Raw genomic sequence first — 16,664 nt, forward strand, 5'->3', positions numbered from 1 at the left:
ACAGTGGAGATGCGTGGCTGCAGTGCTGATGGTGGTGCAGCTGATTAACACTAAGATTTGGTTTTCTTCCAGTATCTGGTCCTGTTGAAGAAGCTCCCTGCTGAGGACTCGCTCTCTCCAGAGGAATTCGACTCGCTGCTTCGTCCTCTGGCGTAGGGAATTCTCTCTGTGACTTTTTCTGTCTGAATACATTTCCCCTAATATGTTTTGCGAATACTGAGGTCAGTTTGTTGCGCCATGCTCACAGGGACGTGTGTAATCAGTACCGTCAGGACCAAGAGATCTGTGCTGCTGTTCTGCTGGGTCTGTTACCCTCCATCAGAAGTCTGGGAAAGACCCACCACCTGCCAGAGGAAATGAGACACGTTCAGGGATCTGTGCTACAAGTGGTGTCTGGATTCTGGTTAGTTACACAACATGAACACATGCAGGGTTGGTCTATTAGAGATTATTACGGAGGACGATTAGGGCCAAATATGTTTTATTTTTTTTATTTTTTATTTTTTTTTTAGTTCTGACTTTGAAGTCAAAATTCTGAAATTAAATTCAGAATTCTGAGATTACAGTCATAATTCTAAAATTAAAATCAGAATTCTGAGATTAAAGTCAGAATTCTGAGATTAAAGTCAGAATTCTGAAATTAAAGTCAGAATTCAGAATTCTGAAATTAAAGTCAGAATTCAGAATTCTGAAATTAAAGTCAGAATTCAGAATTCTGAGATTAAAGTCAGAATTCTGAGAATAAAGTCAGAATTCTGAGAGTAAAGTCAGTATTTTGAGAATAAAGTCAGAATTCTGAGATTAAAGTCAGAACTAAAAATTTTTTAAAAAAAATCACATGTGGCCCTAATCCTCTTCCGTAGATTATGTAAATGGAGTTCTGAGATTAAAGTCAGAATTCTGAGATTTAAGTCAGAGATTAAAATTAGAATTCTGAGAGTAAAGTCAGAAATCTGAGATGAAAGTCAGAATTCTGAGATTTAAGTCAGAATTCTGAAATGAAAGTCAGAATTCTGAGATTAAAGTCAGAATTCTGAGATTAAAGTCAGAACTTAAAAAAAAAAATCACATGTGACCCTAATCCTCTTCCATAGATTATGTAAATGTAGTCCTAAAAATGAGTCACTGTATGAGACAAAGGAGCTTTCAGTCTTTGAAGATGATCACATGTAAAATCTGCCTCCTACCAAGTTATTTTAGGGATTCAACAAATTCTAAATTCCAATGCTTAAAATAATTTGCTCAATGCTAATAGGTTTTGTTGTTGTTTTGATAGCTACAGCATTATATATATATATATATATATATATATATATATATATATATATATATATATATATATATATATATATATATATATATATATATATATATATATATAATATATATTTGAAATCATTATTCATGTTTTTTGTAGATGCTCGTAGTCATAATCTGTTACAATCTGTGTGTCTGATTCACTCTCTTGTACCAACTACTCTTGATCACTGTGCTGTGTTTCAGTTTCCTGAGCCAAACGGGGAAATGCAGGGCTGCTGTACGGACTGCTTTAGTACGATGTCTGGTTGCTTTACTGGAGGTCAGTGCTCACAGATTATATATATTATACTCCATGTTTATTATATATTGGTAAAGTATTTATCTGCACAACAGTGCAATCTTGCATGACTATCTTTGATATCTCATTCTAAATAAATGACATAGGACACATTGTCATAGTTCATCAGACTTTGAGAACTTTGTTATTTTTCAGTATATCCTTTTTATGTTCCAATTTATTACCCGTGTACCATTTATTCTGTCAGCACAACATGTTTCTGACCTCTCCTCCCTCTGACAGGCTGACCCATGTTGTAAGTGGGCGGTTTTAAGTATCAGAGGGCCGGACGCGGATGAAGATTGCAAGGTGTCTGCCATCCTTCCATCTTACCTCGCAGATGCCCACCACCAAGTCCGCATGCTGGTGGCCTTGTCAGTGGAGAGGTACGCTGACTTGGCACCCCTGGGAATGTATCAGAATATATTTTTCATAGAAGTCATTAACATATAACTGACAGTCACCATTATTCTCCAGGTTGTTTCTGGAGATGAGGCCGGAGCATCCAGATAAGAGGAAGATGCTGCCGCTGAAACACCAGCAGGCGGCTTTTGAGACTGTTTATCTGAAGGCTCAGGAAGGAATGAGGCTGCCAGTAAGTTTATCAGATGTTAATTACCTCATTATGTGTGTGTGTATTCTGCCTCTGTTTTTTACTGTGCTAATTCTTCTTGTGTCTGTGTGATCCCACACAGAGAAGCAGCTCAGCAGAGGACCAGCAGGACGAGTCATTTAACCGCAAGGCCACCCTGCTCAAGAGTTTGTCCGTTGTGATGTGTTGTAGCCCCGTCTGTGAGAAACAGTCCCTGTTTGCCCTCTTCCAGTCCTATAAGGAGAACAACATAGAGGAACAGCTCATCAAAAAGGTAACGTAGTCAGGAATATGTGCACTGGGAAAATGGAGATTCGAGATGCTGCTTTAAAAATAGAGTTTAGCATTGGCCAAACAAGCTCTTTCTGTCTTTTTGTGGCAGATGCTGTGCAGTGTATCCAGAGTGCTGGGCTACAGGAGCGTGAAGACATTTGTCAGTTGTCACCTGTACTACTTGGTAGCTGAGTGGCTCGCGCAGAGACAGTCTGATGATCGCTACACTCTTGGATCTTTCCCCTACACTCTCCTAGACCATGACACGGTCAAAGACTTCTATAAGTGAGGAAATAAACTTCTGTTGTTTTCATTTTGTGTCATTTTGTGTTGTCTTGTGGCTTTATCTTCCCCTCCCTTCACTGTTCAAGCCATTGTCTTCTGTCTCCTTGAAGCTCCTCCTACCAGGTGTTGATCCCCCACTTGGTCATCCTGGACGACTTCGAGCAGGTGAAGTCTATTGGCAGGTGTCTGATGAAGGACTGGGAGCAGTTATTGGCCGACTGTTTCCCCAAGATCATGGTCAACATCCTGCCGTACTTCGCCCTGTCTGGCCCGGATGCGCAGGTCGCGCAGCAGCGAGAGAAGGCCTACAGAGTGTACGACCTTCTCAAAGATGCCGACTGTCTGGGAAAACAGGTAAACACAGCTGTGTACCATGTGCCCACACCTGCATCTGGGGTTAGGCTTCTTATTTCATGCAGGTTTGAAAAATTTGATCACATCATGACAAAAAAGATGAAAAATTTGAACCCAGTGAAAAGAGAGAAAACAAATAAAGGTGCATAAATATGCCTCTGAAATGCAAAATGACCTTTTCGAAACTGTTGTGAGGTATTCTTAATGTTCTGACATCTTCTACCTTGTGTAGCCCCAGCCTGAATAAGTTTCTTATCTTTTTTCGTTACTTCATTTGAACACAAAGCTGGACAGGTGCAGTGTACATTTACTTGACTGTACTACATTTCTGTTTCTGTGTTTGTGTGCGTGTCTGTAGGAAATTGACAACCTGATCCACAGCAACTTGGCAGACATAGTGGTGGAACTGCTGATGACTCTGTATGAGGGGAGTGGAGCCGAAGAGGACAGAGGAGACCTGAAACGCTTCGTAGGGTAATAATATTTAAAGCTTACCCTGATGTCTGTCTTATATTTATTACATTTTTCTTATATACACTATAAAACACCACAGATTCACTATTGACATGATGTTCCATTCACATGTTTAGCTCATTTCCTGTGTTGAGAAGTCATTCTTCAGACATTGGTGTGTTGATGAGCTTTTAAGTTGTAATGTGGAAACAACACGGACGCTAGTTTGAGGCTTCATGTTAGACCTAGTTCTGACTTTAGTGTCAGAATTCAGAATTCTGAGAATAAAGTCATAAGTAACTAAACATTAGCCGAACATTTCCTTTCCTCCGCCATGTTTCTACATAACGTCGCAGTTGGCAAGTTGTGTGCCAACATTTTCACCGACTACCCAGAGTGGGTTTTTCTGACTCTCTGACTAATTTTTCTGATTAGTGTGACACCACACAGCTGCGCTATTAGTAAAACAGAGCCTGTCTTTCTGTCAGTCTTCAATTCAAGTATAACTCAACAAAACTGTATGACTTAATAACTTTTCCCTCTTAGGGAACTGGACCCTGCACCAAACCCACCATACTTCAGCTCTTATGTCATTAAGGCGACTCTGGACTACCTCAGCAAGTGCCACAGTGCCAACCACAAGTCTTTGGTCACCATTCTGTCAAAAACTCCGGTGAGATGTTTGACTTTCCCCTGTGTGGATTTACGTGTATTATTAACGATCAAAATGAACCTGTTTAGCTGCTTGTGTTTTCCCTGTTCTGTTATTATATTGTCCTGATCGTCTTTGTGCTGTAGATTTCTATCCAGAGGATTCTGCTGGCGGTGTGTGAAAGAGAAGCAGAGACGACCAACAGCTATGAGCGGCATCGCATCCTCCTCATGTATCACCTGTTTGTCAACCTGCTGCTCAAAGAGGTGAAGGACGGCCTGGGGGGAGCCTGGGCCTTCGTCCTCAGAGACATCATCTACACCCTCATTCACCACATCAACAGCAGGTCGGTGCACACACATTCTCACGGGTAACATACTTTGCATACACGCGGTGTCACACATACTACCCGCTGTCAAAGACGAACCAGTTTGTGTTTCTCTCGTCCTCAGACCGGCTCAATGCGATGAGGTCTCCAACAGAAGCCTCTCTCTGTGCTGCGACCTGTTGACCTCTGTGTGTCAGGCGGCTCTCCAGTTCTGTGACGATGCTCTAGACTGCCACCTGCAGGTCATCGTTGGGACTCTCACAGCTCAGGTGACCAGCCGGCCTGCCATCTCACAGCAGGTAAGTGACGAGGGAGATGATTCAAGAGCGGTTGCTGTTTTGCAAGTTTGCAGACACAATAATGGACTTTTTGACAAGTGGTGCCTTCAAGAAGCCATGTAAAATGTGCTATGCTTACGGGTACCCACAAAAGCACGCACCTCCTTGGTTTCAACTTGGTTTTAAGTTTTTTTTAAAACATTTTCTAAATATGTGAATATATGATTAGCTTTTGCAGCGTTTACATGCTCAGAGAAATGCAAAATGTTAACTTAAAAACTACAAATCACAGCAGAATTTGGGAATTTTCCATCCAGACACTCGCCTCACACCATTTAAAAGACATCTTTTTGGATTTAAATGATCCAGCACTGATCATTTTATCCTCCCCTTAAGTCATTTAGGTTTTGCATTATATAGGTTTGAGAGAATCATCTGCCTCCTTTCAGCATTTGTGCACATCTGATTTTTACGTCTTTCCGCCCCCCTGTAGGTGCTCAGTCTGCTGCAGTTTCTTGTGATAGAAAACCAACAGAAGCTAAAAGGAGCCATCAGCAGGTTGGAGCCTTTTCCCAACCTCCCTGAATTCAGAGAGCTGCGGTCCGTGCAGCACACGCTCAAATATAACACTGGGACATTCACGCTCAGACAGGTAATGGCCCCTATGAAATCCATGTGTCAGTATCATGTATTCAAGGCATTTTATTTTGAATATGTAGCCCTGATTCCTCAGTGACTCTAGGGATGGAAATGTCATGGATTTCACTGCTGACCTCCATCCTTGCATCTTTCTCTTTTTTAAAGGAGATCGCCCACTTCCTGTCGGTGACGTCCTGCGACTCCCTGCCTCTGACCAGACTCGAGGGGCTGAAGGAGCTGACCAGACAGCTGCATGACAACAAGGGACAGATCAGAGAGCTGCTCAAAGAGTGCCACGGTATGATGAGGAGAAAAATGGTCTACACGTAAAAAAAAAAAGATGTCTCAAGTTAGATATCTAATAAGCTTTTTTCTACATGTTCTGTGTCTTGTAGCCGAACCCTCCGACAGTGTGCTGGTGAAGCTGGTCCTCAGTCTGCTGCAGCTCTGTAAGCTGGCAGCCAACCACCCCGGAGGAGCCGACATTCTGGGTATGAAATCAAATAACTTCCTTGACGGTGCCTGGACCGTTTCATTGTTTTCAGCCTTACAAACGCAAACCTTTCCCCTCAGAGGCAGCAGGCAGCTGTCTCGGGGAGCTGGGTCCTGTGGATTTCTCCACCATCGCCCTGCTTCATGGCAGAGACCCCCTGTACGAAAAGGCCGTGTCTCTCTTCATCGCCACTGAGTATCAGTGTGTTTTCATCGTCCTCAACTGCATGAACGACGCGCTCACTCACCAGCGGTACTGTCAAACTGAAATCAAAACCTTGTCGTACTTCACTATGGAGGCGCGAACACTCTGAATTGATATTTGCTGCGTTCTGTGCTGTGGTCGTCTGCCAGTATTGAGGTGAGGCAGGCAGCCGCCCAGTGTGTGAAGAACGTCCTCGCCACAACGTCTGGAGTCGACTTCTGGGAGCAACACAGAGACAACAGAGACCCCATGCTGGCCTACCTCAACCCCTTCAGAAAGGCCAAGAAGATGGTGGGTGAAGGAGTGTTTGTGTGTGTCCCAGCATTGATCATTGGCTCCTATTTACAGCGTGTGTGTGTACCAATTAACACAAAAGATCAACTGTTTTTTGCCACTGTGCTCCCTCATTTATCCAAAACGTGTATTTTCGTCTACACTCATATATTGTCTGCGTCTGCCTGGTTACTACCAATTGTTGTCTCTGACTAGGTGGCAGCTGTGAGTCCTGAGCAGAGTTCGGGGGCCAGGGAGAAGCTGGAGAGTCAGGTGTTTTGGATACCCAAGGCAGGCGGCCACAAGGCCTGGCTGAAGGCTCTGTGCACCGCCCTGCTCGACAGCGGAGCCGTCAGGAGTGAAGCTCTGCTGCTTTCTCGACCGCTGTGCCTGGTGAGCACGCCGAGTCAACATCAGAGCTCTTAGTCGAACACACGCTGTCTTTTTTATTTCATTTTGTTTTGGCACAAACTGTACATCAGCCATCTTCATTTAAAATCCAGAGCTCCAGAGCTCAGCTCGCCTCACTCCCTGCGTCTTTCTCCAGGTGTGGGTGGACTGCTGTCAGAGGCTGCTGCCCCTCATCATTCACTCCATCCTTCTGGACGACGCTAACGGCTTGTGGAGGGAGACGCTCTCCTCCCACATCCAGGAATTCTTCAGCTTCTGTTGCAGAAGTGCTCAGGCCTCCAGTCGGTCTGCCACACCTCTCAACTCTGACTCTGGTTAGTTTGAGAGTGTGGCGCATACTGATCATTTATTCTCGCCGTCGTCTTCTTAATAACATTGAAAGTGTTACTCTGTGCCTCTTGTCCGCATAACATTCAGGAGTTTATTTGTGATCAGCATTTATTATTCTTTAGAGTCAGACACTGCCAGCCAGGGCTTGTATGATAAGACTTCCCTGCGCACCATGCTTGCCGTTGTTGACTATCTGAGGCACCAACAGCGACCAGTGGAAGCTGACAGGTGAGTGTTACTGTAATCAGATAAAAGTGAATGTTCAAGGATTCTGTAATTAGTATTCGGACATGCTCTTTCCCCTGCATGTAAACACGGTCTGTGTTAACACAGCTCCTGTGGCACCGTGTGCCACTCAAACTTCTGGCTGGAGCTGAACTACCTGGAGGTGGCCAAAGCTGCTCAGTCCTGCTCGGCACATTTCACCGCTCTGCTGTACACTGAGATCTATGTCGACAAGACCAAAGCGAACATGGAGGAGAGTCGCAGGTAGAAATACAATTTTTTTTAAACTGGGGGGACGTTTTTCTAAATGGGATTTAAAAATGCATGTCTGCATGAATCCACAGAATCAACAAAGATGGAAAATGACCTGTAGCTTCTTTAATTAAACCTTTCCTTTTTTCAACCACCATTAAACATATTTATTTAATTGTTCAAGTTGTAATGGTTTTTTTTTTGATCAAGGCAATAATCACAGTGTTATCCAAGTTGATGTATTTCGATGCATTTACTAAATCTGCAGGACCAAGTCGAGAGCGACACGCAAGATTAATTTCGAGGACAACAGCCAGATCCTCACCATCTCCAGCCTGACTGAGAAGAGTATGGAAGACACCAACATTAGTCTGCAGGTCAGTTCTTCATGACATTCCTGTCAGGTATGTTTTCTCTGTTGACAGTATTAATGCTGCTCACTTGTGTTGTGCACGTTCACTTTTGCAGGAGCTCCTTATTGAGGTGTATCGGAGCATCGGAGAGCCTGACAGTCTGTACGGCTGCGGTGGAGAGACAATGACCAGTCCGTTGACAAGGTAGGACGCTGTCAGATTAATAATGAGATCTGCTCGCCATGGTTCACATCATCACCCGTTCCCCTCTTTTTGTCATTCTCATTTATAGGATTCGAACCTATGAGCATGAGGCTATGTGGGGGAAGGCCCTGACTTCGTACGACCTCCACTCTACTCTGCCTGAGGTCACTCGACAAGTGGGGATTGTGGAGGTAAAAACAATGAAAGCCCTGTCTCATCACACAGTGTGCCGGGCGCTCATGTTTTGTGTACCTCAGCCTCCCCAGTGGTGATGTTCCACGTCCTCTTGCGCCAACAGGGCCTGCAGAACTTTGGCCTGAGCAGCATCCTCGCCACCTACCTGAGGGGTCTAGAGAGTGAAGGGGTGGAGTGGGGAGCGGAGCTGAGAGAGCTGCGCTTCCAGGCCGCCTGGAGGAACACACAGTGGGACTGTGAGCTGTCGGGGAGGTGAGGCCGGCACGCGGTTGAAGGTGCGATAACCCATCAGATGATCACTGAACGTCTCTCACTTCCCTCCAAATCTAATCTTGTGTTATCAGGAGTGAGAAATCCAAAGCTGGCTTCCATGAGTCAATGTTTTGTTCCCTGCAAGCGCTGAGAGACAAAGAGTTCTCCATATTTGATGAGACTTTGAAACAGGCCAGGTATGGTCCACATTTAGTCTCTTTCAGCAATTTCAAGTTCACTTCTCCCCAGACAAAATGATTCACCCACCCATCTATGCGCTTGTGTTGTTTGCACAGGGGTGCAGAGGTGGAAGAGCTGTGCAGGGGCAGCCTGGAGGCCGTGTCCTCTCTGTACCCGGCTCTCAGGAACCTGCACACCATCAGGGAGCTGGAGAGTGTCAAACAGCTCTTTTCCAGGTGATATCAGCAGTCTGTTCCCTCATCTCTTTAGTTGACCTGATGGAGAGTGATTTTATTAACATAATTCCTTAAAAAAATTAATAAATAAACATATTTGCTTTTGAATGTTTGATATCAGGCCCTTCTTAGACATGACTCTCAGGGAGGTTTGTAGCCAGTGGAAGCAGCACTCCCAGCTCCTCACCGACAGCGACTTTGCGTTGGTAGAGCCCATCCTGGCCGCCCGCTCTGTGGCCCAGCACACCCTGATGTCCAGTGCGGGAGACCCCGACAGCGCCCAGTACGTCAGCTCGGTGCTCACTGACCACCTCATGGAGCTCTGCCGGCTGGCCCGCAAGGCCGGGAACACACAGGTAGGAGTAGTGCGCGTGTCTGTTTGTGATATGGCCAGAGCAGTTATCCACAAGGTACTGACAGTGCTGTGGTTCCTGTCCAGCTGGCAGAGCGGGCGGTCTTCCAGATGAAGCAGCAGGATGGTGGAGGGTCCTGGGCGTCATCGCCTGTGTCGTCATGGCAACTGGAGGAAGCCCAGGTGTTCTGGGCCAAGGGAGAGCAGGGGCTGGCTCTGGGCCTGCTGAGACAGATGATCAGCAACCTTGAGGAAAAGGTGAGATGCACTCGTTGACATACACGGTATGAAGATGCACGATGCGTCAGACAGAGACTCTTGATTTGATTATGAGAAACAATGTAAATGTTATAATGCTGTCCACTAATTATTATCAGATTGAGTAGAATCCAAGTAAAAATCCAAACTGTCAGCAGGCTTCACTGAACTATTCTGTACTTTTTGTTATCTGGTGGTCAGGTGGACTTGAACCCTGCAGTGGTCCCGGTGTACACCGAGTGCCTCAGGCTGTGTGGTAACTGGCTGGCTGAGACGTGCCTGGAAAGCCCCGGAGTGATACTGGAGAACTACCTCGAGAGGGTAAGAGGACGGTCATCAGGTATTCTGCCAACCCGATTGCTTTATTTACTATTTTCTGGCGGGAGCCCCCCCCCCATTTAGAGCAGCAGAAAAATATCTTGCTCTGACAGGCAATCAGGAAACTAAAAGGTCTCAAAATGTGTGTAATATGTAACTCAGTGAATCTCTCTCTCTGAAGCACACACATACTCATGCACCATCAGAGAAGTGAAGGAGTTGCTCACCTTCGTCCAGACGGTATTCAGACTCCCACACTCAGATACTCAGACATGAATTATTGATTTACGTCACAATGAATAAGGGGTACATCGAATGTTTGTGTAGATTGATATGGACACATTTGAATTATTCATTTGTGTGTGTGTCTGCCTGTACCCGACTCTATCCGTTGTCGCCCAAATGGTGCCACTCTGTCACTTTTATTTTTAACTTCCTTTTTTCAGAGAATCTGTCAGCGATTCAAGTCTGTAAAAGCTTCTCCTGTGCCGTTCTCTCAGGCGGTGGAGGTGATCGAGGAGGACTCGGGGGTTCATCGGGACTCCCGGCTGCAGAGTCAGAGGACCGAAGCCTTCCTGTCTCTGGCCCGCTTCTCCGACGCTCAGTACCAGAGCATCGACAAGTACATGAACTCGTCTGAGTTTGAGAACAAGCAGGCGCTGCTGCACAAGGCCAAAGAGGAGGTGGACCTGATAAGGGAGAATAAAATAACAGATAATCGGTCAGTGTTTTAAAAACACAGATTCTGCCAACACTGCATAAACTACAGCTTTTAGACAGATTAATAGATACAGTCGATGCGCAGGCAAAGTGTTGATTTTCCTTTGACGTCACAGGTACACAATAAAGGTGAAGAAAGAGCTGCAGCTGGACGAGACGGCCCAGTCCAAACTGCAGTCGGACAAACAGCGCTTCCTGTGTAAGGCGGTGGAGAACTACATCCAGTGTCTGGAGCAGGGTGAGGAGCACGACACCTGGGTGTTCCGCCTGGCTTCACTCTGGCTGGAGAATGCTGACGTGAGGGCAGTTAATGACATGATGAAGGTTCGTAAAACAGACAGAGGTTGTTCAGTTTTGCTGTTGAGTTTGAGATAAAAAAGTTGCTTGAAGAAATGGAAGTACAGTGCCTGTATGTTTCTCTTCCAGAAAGGGGTGAAGAAGATCCCCTCCCACAAGTTTCTGCCTCTCATGTATCAGCTGGCCGCTCGCATGGGGACCAAGATGGCAACCGGCATCAGTGAGGATACTGGCTTCCATGATGTCCTCAATGAGGTAAGGCAACACTTTTTGAATGCACATTAACGGCAGGGCATCAGCGGTCACCGGCTGCATGCGGACATCTACAGCTGACTTTCCTCTGCATGCAGACTCACGATAATCAATCACATTACTGCCCTTTTTGAAAAAACCTGCTGCTTCACTGGTTTCCTCTCCTCACAGCTGATCTGCCGAGCGTCTCTGGAGCACCCTCACCACACGCTCTTCATCATCTTCGCCCTGGTGAACGCCAACAAAGACGAGAACTTCAGCAAGAGCCGCTTGTCGAAGACCGCGAGACAGCAGCCCTCGCCATTAGACCTGGTGAGACTTTGATTATGTCCCCTGTTCGACAGTGTGACAGGGATTAGTGATGCAGGAATACAAAAGAAACCCCCTGCTTCAAATTGGATGATTTGCACAAAATTGAGCACTTATTGAGTATTGATTGGTTGCATCACTGTTTACAAACACGACATTCTGTAATTAGTCAAAGTAATTTCCTCTGCCTTTAATTGTAAATTTTGTCGTTGTGTTTTTTTTTTTCTCATGCAGGAGCGTTCAGATGTGGCCAAGAAGATCATCAACTCCATCCAGAAGAAGAGAGCGGAGATGATCCGAGGGATCGAGCGCCTGTGCGATGCCTACATCACTCTGGCTTATATGGACGCCAGCAGGCACAAGACTGAGAAGAGTGAGTAGATATAGCACTGTGAGGTACATAAAGTCCAGCCTTCATCCTCAAGGTCGATACTTCAGCAGCTGGTTTGTCAGTGTTATAGAAATGAATCCTTTTTTAAGTGGTTTAACTGGACAAAGAGCATGTTTTAGGCAAGGATGTCAAAAACTGTTTCTGTTTGATTGGCGGAAGACGCCTCTCTATTCTTTACCCATACATGTATTATATGTCCAGTTGTTGAGTCGTCCATTATGTTCTTGCTTGATTACAGAGGCCATTCCCATCCCTGCTGACCAGCCCATCATGCAAATCAAAGACCTGGATGAGGTTGTCATCCCCACAATGGAGATCAAGGTGAAAAATGACAAAACTTCTTCCCTATTTAACGTTACTTTGGATGAACTGTTGGCTGATAATCTAGCGGTTCATCATCGTCTGGAAAGAAGGTTTTTATTTCTGTATGCTCAAGTGAAAAAAAGCTCTTTTAGATCTATTTAAAAGACTTCAAATGTGAAATTTTAACTTGTTTTGTTCCGCTATGTATTTAACGCTGTCGTATGATAACGATTGCCTAAATAGGTGGATCCATCCGGTTGCTATGACAACCTGGTGACTGTCAGATCCTTCATGCCCCACTATCGCCTGGTCGGAGGAGTCAACCTGCCCAAGATCATCGACTGTGTCGGCTCTGACGGCAAGAGCAGGAGACAGCTGGTCAAGGTAGGGAGCACGTCTGCGTGCTGTCAGAAGTATGCCTTTGATTCCTGCAGACCAGTGAGGTTGAGTTAATGTTACGAACATGTGCAAAGACATTATTTTGTGTCTGATACGTGTGTTTCTGGACTGAACTGATCCCCCTCCCTTTGAAGCTAAAGCTGCAGCAGTCATGTGAGATTTAAGTCTGACCGGCGCTCTCTTTTAACTTCAGTTCTTTTCCATTCCTCTTTGGCTGCTGCTAATAATTAATCCCGTTTTTGTACGGGGACAAATGCAAAGTTCGTTAGATTGCAAACATGCTTTCGCACTTACGTGATCAGGACATTGTTCAGTGTGTGTGTGTGTTTGTGTTTGCAGAAACACTTGTTAGCCACTCATACGCTAATAATTCACCACTTCGACACTTGGGAGAGTCATGGTGAAATAACAGTTTTCCCAATCATTAACCTCAGTGAATTTCTCTTTTTAGGTTAATATGCCACAATACTGTTTATTAGTATTTAGCTGATTTTCTTTCCCTTCTGTATGTCACACAGTGAAGAATGTGGGATATTTAGGCATTTTCACTGTCACATTTTGTGTTACTGACCGAGTCCGTCCCCAAGTTGCTCATTTGTGAAAATTATGTTAGTGATATTTTGCAGTCCTGGAATATTAACAGGAATGCTATGTATAAATTTAGATTTGAATTAAACATTTAACAATGTCTTAAGTGATTAAAATGGTATATAATATAGTATATGTTTTTTACCTATATAGAATGCATATTAAATTGAGTGACTGCTGTGGTTTTCTACATATTCTCCGGTGATCTTTGCCCTCTGGCTGTGAACAGGGTAAGGACGACCTGCGGCAGGATGCAGTGATGCAGCAGGTCTTCGGCATGTGCTCCATGCTGCTGCAGCGCAACACGGACACCCGCAAGAGGAAGCTCAACATCAGACGATACAAGGTCACACGCACACATCACGATCATGTGTTCTAATCAACATGTGAAAATAAAGAAAAACGCCATAAATCGTCTTTGTGTCTCGACTGGTCCCAGGTGGTGCCGTTCTCGCAGTGTAGCGGCGTGTTGGAGTGGTGTTCAGGCACGGTGCCTATTGGGGAGTTTCTGGTGGAGCCCAATAGAGGAGCTCACAAACGCTTCAGACCCCGAGACTGGACCAACCTGGCCTGCCGCAAGAAGATGATGGTACTGCTCGGGCAATGATGTCGGATGGAAAAATATCGAGCGCTCTCCCAGTCAGAGCTGCGTGTTTAAATCGCACTAACCCTACCTTAAAAAGGAAACTCAAAACATTTCCCATTCACCTCCTGCCGCTTTTGTCTCTGCAGGAGGCTCAGTATGAAGATAAGCTCCAGGCGTACAGCGAGGTGTGCAAGAACTTCAAGCCCGTCTTCAGGTACTTCTGCATGGAGCGATTCCTGGACCCCGCGGTGTGGATGGAGAAACGGCTGGCTTACACTCGCAGCGTGGCCACCTCCTCTATAGGTACAGACAGTACTGTGGCTGGATGTTCAGTCCGAAGCCTTTTGACCTCTCCTGTTTTTGATTCAGCCAATGAATTACCTGCTAACTTTTCTGTTTTGTGCCCCCAGTCGGCTACATCGTAGGCCTGGGTGACCGACACATCCAGAACATTCTGATTGATGAGCAGACTGCCGAGCTGGTGCACATCGATTTAGGTACGATCTTTCACTCATATGAGTGTGTGAACTTGGAAAGTTTATTCTTCCCTTCAGAAAAGGTGAGGCTGTGTAAACGTGTGCTGTGTGTGCTGAGCTCGCTGGTCTTGTGTAACTTTTCAGGAGACCTATTTTCCATTTAGATATTTTTTTGACCAAACGGCACATTCAAATGAAATCATGTATGAACTGTGAAATTATTCTCTTTTAAAACTCTGAATTTGAAGTCTAATATTTGGCGTTATCATGGTGTAACGCGCGTCCCTCTTATCTTTTTCATGTGTTTTATGTTCAGGCGTGGCCTTTGAGCAGGGGAAGATCCTGCCCACCCCGGAGACCGTCCCCTTCAGACTCTCCAGAGACATTGTGGACGGAATGGGCATCACTGGAGTGGAGGGAGTTTTCAGGAGGTGAGGAGAAGTCAGGGAGGAGATCGTGTTGTTAAATATTTATAAACCAAGATGGGAAGTCGGGCCTGAGAACGTTTTCATTTGGCATTTCTTTCCATTAGTTATTGTTTCAGTCTGTCTTTTTAGCCCCATAACCACAAATCTAGTTAACTACAAATAATAAAAAGCATGCTGCACATTTTAAGATTGATCTCCTCTGTTCCAGTCAGACTCTGTTTCATATTCATGTCTCTGCTGTGTTGAAATTAACTTGCAGGACCGATTTTTAAACACTGTGGTTTGTGATGCCTTCATGGACACTCAGATGTGTTTCATTTTCTTTATTTATCAAACTAAACACAGCTTGGTAAGAGCTAAATAAGGTAAAGAGCAACACATTTCAAGCTGCTGATTGAGATTTATCTTGTGAAAAGCAGAGGCACTACAGCATGAAGGTTTTACATACATGTATGTATTTCCTCTTAACAGATGCTGTGAGAAGACGATGGAGGTGATGAGGAGCTCCCAGGAAGCACTGCTGACCATCGTCGAGGTAAGAACAACTCAAAATGCACTGTGGCCAGGCGCGCTGGTGAAGCCTTGTTATCTGGAGGCAGCAGAAAGTGACTGCACCACAGACCAACATAAAGCTGGTCTGAAGTCAGCGGTGCTATTTAACGGCCACATTAATCAGATAGTAAGCTGCGCCTATATAGGTGGGTTCACAACCAGGGTACACTATGCTGCTTTAATGATTAGACAAGGCTGCTCTCAGTCATTTTTAGCTTTGCCGTGCACTCAGTGAAAAACTAGAGGCTGCAGGACAGAGGAAACTTTCAGCTTCTGAAGTAAACATTTTTAGACAGGACCTCAGGATTGATCAGGAGCCAAACTATTTTTCCTCTACGAATCTGAACTGTGTGTGCGTTTGTGTATAAGAACACAGAACATTAGTTAACACGAAATACTATTAATTTCCTTCACATCACGTTAAGCATCGCCTCCGTGTGTCCCTCTGTACAGGTGCTGCTGTATGATCCTCTGTTCGACTGGACCATGAACCCCCTGAAGGCCTTCTACCTGCAGCACGACGAGCAGCAGGAGCTCAACGCCACGCTCGGCTCCACCATGGGGGGAGATGACATAGACAGCCGCCGCAAATCCAGGTAGATGACGAAGATGAGCGCACTCTTGGTGATGTTGAACAGCAGTCCTCTTGTCTCTGTTAAAGCTCTGTCTCGCCACCTTTCGCTCTCGCCCCTGCAGTGACAGCCAAAGCTTCAACAAAGTGGCAACGCGGGTGCTGCTGAGGCTGCAGGAGAAGCTGAAGGGGGTGGAGGAGGGGACGGTGCTCAGCGTCGGGGGGCAGGTCAACCTGCTCATCCAGCAAGCCATGGACCCAAAGAACCTCAGCAGACTCTTCCCGGGCTGGCAGGCCTGGGTGTAGGCCCGGGAGACGGAGCGCTTCCTGCTTCAGGGAACACGTGCGGCGGTGGTGAATTTGCACTTTGACAGGAAAGAAAGTCAGTTCGGAAACTTGCAAAAGTTACTTGCAAAACAGTTAAGTGAGGACCAATTAACTTTTGGTTAACTCTGGTTTAGGAAATGTTTACTGTGAAGGCCTGATATGTTTTATGTCACATTACTGACTGTTAGATTAAGTGATGAATTACTGTATATCTAAAGCCCTCTACCATGCATACAAGCCTTATGAATGTAATATGCATTCAAACAAACTGCACTTGAAATGCCATTTTGATTCTGGACCATTTTTTTTTTTTAGTTTCACTCCAGCTGATTGTTAGTTGAGTTCTTTTAGTATGAAATGACTGAATACTACGCTGTTAACTGAGTATCTGTAGCTCATTTAGAAATGTATGATGCGTTCACAGATTTCAGCAACTTTCATTCACTTTTTATAACTTACTGCTCTGTAAAAACAATAT

At 45.2% G+C, this 16,664-nt stretch overlaps 1 protein-coding gene across 2 annotated transcripts in view; it reads left to right on the forward strand.

Annotated features, from left to right (window-relative positions):
• Nucleotides 1–16,356, forward strand: part of atm (ATM serine/threonine kinase) — a 23,541-nt gene extending 7,185 nt beyond the window's left edge. The window contains exons 19-63 of one of the 2 annotated variants that reach the window (XM_037085018.1): nucleotides 73–152; nucleotides 248–403; nucleotides 1,504–1,579; nucleotides 1,841–1,983; nucleotides 2,075–2,192; nucleotides 2,293–2,463; nucleotides 2,572–2,747; nucleotides 2,858–3,101; nucleotides 3,460–3,575; nucleotides 4,101–4,227; nucleotides 4,353–4,552; nucleotides 4,659–4,833; nucleotides 5,306–5,464; nucleotides 5,617–5,749; nucleotides 5,847–5,942; nucleotides 6,025–6,196; nucleotides 6,298–6,439; nucleotides 6,638–6,814; nucleotides 6,969–7,146; nucleotides 7,285–7,390; nucleotides 7,496–7,651; nucleotides 7,908–8,016; nucleotides 8,108–8,196; nucleotides 8,285–8,387; nucleotides 8,495–8,643; nucleotides 8,736–8,840; nucleotides 8,940–9,059; nucleotides 9,181–9,415; nucleotides 9,499–9,669; nucleotides 9,871–9,990; nucleotides 10,488–10,708; nucleotides 10,824–11,031; nucleotides 11,134–11,259; nucleotides 11,428–11,568; nucleotides 11,800–11,938; nucleotides 12,195–12,277; nucleotides 12,503–12,643; nucleotides 13,476–13,592; nucleotides 13,686–13,835; nucleotides 13,979–14,135; nucleotides 14,243–14,329; nucleotides 14,625–14,739; nucleotides 15,208–15,271; nucleotides 15,742–15,884; nucleotides 15,985–16,165. In XM_037085018.1, coding sequence (XP_036940913.1) covers nucleotides 73–152; nucleotides 248–403; nucleotides 1,504–1,579; nucleotides 1,841–1,983; nucleotides 2,075–2,192; nucleotides 2,293–2,463; nucleotides 2,572–2,747; nucleotides 2,858–3,101; nucleotides 3,460–3,575; nucleotides 4,101–4,227; nucleotides 4,353–4,552; nucleotides 4,659–4,833; nucleotides 5,306–5,464; nucleotides 5,617–5,749; nucleotides 5,847–5,942; nucleotides 6,025–6,196; nucleotides 6,298–6,439; nucleotides 6,638–6,814; nucleotides 6,969–7,146; nucleotides 7,285–7,390; nucleotides 7,496–7,651; nucleotides 7,908–8,016; nucleotides 8,108–8,196; nucleotides 8,285–8,387; nucleotides 8,495–8,643; nucleotides 8,736–8,840; nucleotides 8,940–9,059; nucleotides 9,181–9,415; nucleotides 9,499–9,669; nucleotides 9,871–9,990; nucleotides 10,488–10,708; nucleotides 10,824–11,031; nucleotides 11,134–11,259; nucleotides 11,428–11,568; nucleotides 11,800–11,938; nucleotides 12,195–12,277; nucleotides 12,503–12,643; nucleotides 13,476–13,592; nucleotides 13,686–13,835; nucleotides 13,979–14,135; nucleotides 14,243–14,329; nucleotides 14,625–14,739; nucleotides 15,208–15,271; nucleotides 15,742–15,884; nucleotides 15,985–16,165 — 6,375 coding nt within the window. Of the gene's footprint in view, nucleotides 1–72; nucleotides 153–247; nucleotides 404–1,503; nucleotides 1,580–1,840; nucleotides 1,984–2,074; nucleotides 2,193–2,292; nucleotides 2,464–2,571; nucleotides 2,748–2,857; nucleotides 3,102–3,459; nucleotides 3,576–4,100; nucleotides 4,228–4,352; nucleotides 4,553–4,658; nucleotides 4,834–5,305; nucleotides 5,465–5,616; nucleotides 5,750–5,846; nucleotides 5,943–6,024; nucleotides 6,197–6,297; nucleotides 6,440–6,637; nucleotides 6,815–6,968; nucleotides 7,147–7,284; nucleotides 7,391–7,495; nucleotides 7,652–7,907; nucleotides 8,017–8,107; nucleotides 8,197–8,284; nucleotides 8,388–8,494; nucleotides 8,644–8,735; nucleotides 8,841–8,939; nucleotides 9,060–9,180; nucleotides 9,416–9,498; nucleotides 9,670–9,870; nucleotides 9,991–10,487; nucleotides 10,709–10,823; nucleotides 11,032–11,133; nucleotides 11,260–11,427; nucleotides 11,569–11,799; nucleotides 11,939–12,194; nucleotides 12,278–12,502; nucleotides 12,644–13,475; nucleotides 13,593–13,685; nucleotides 13,836–13,978; nucleotides 14,136–14,242; nucleotides 14,330–14,624; nucleotides 14,740–15,207; nucleotides 15,272–15,741; nucleotides 15,885–15,984 lie in introns of both variants that reach the window. The other variant, XM_037085009.1, reaches the window with a different exon arrangement.
• Nucleotides 16,357–16,664: the final 308 nt, after the last annotated feature.

This window comes from Acanthopagrus latus, chromosome 2 (assembly GCF_904848185.1).
Source record: "Acanthopagrus latus isolate v.2019 chromosome 2, fAcaLat1.1, whole genome shotgun sequence".
Taxonomy (NCBI): Eukaryota; Metazoa; Chordata; class Actinopteri; order Spariformes; family Sparidae; genus Acanthopagrus; species Acanthopagrus latus.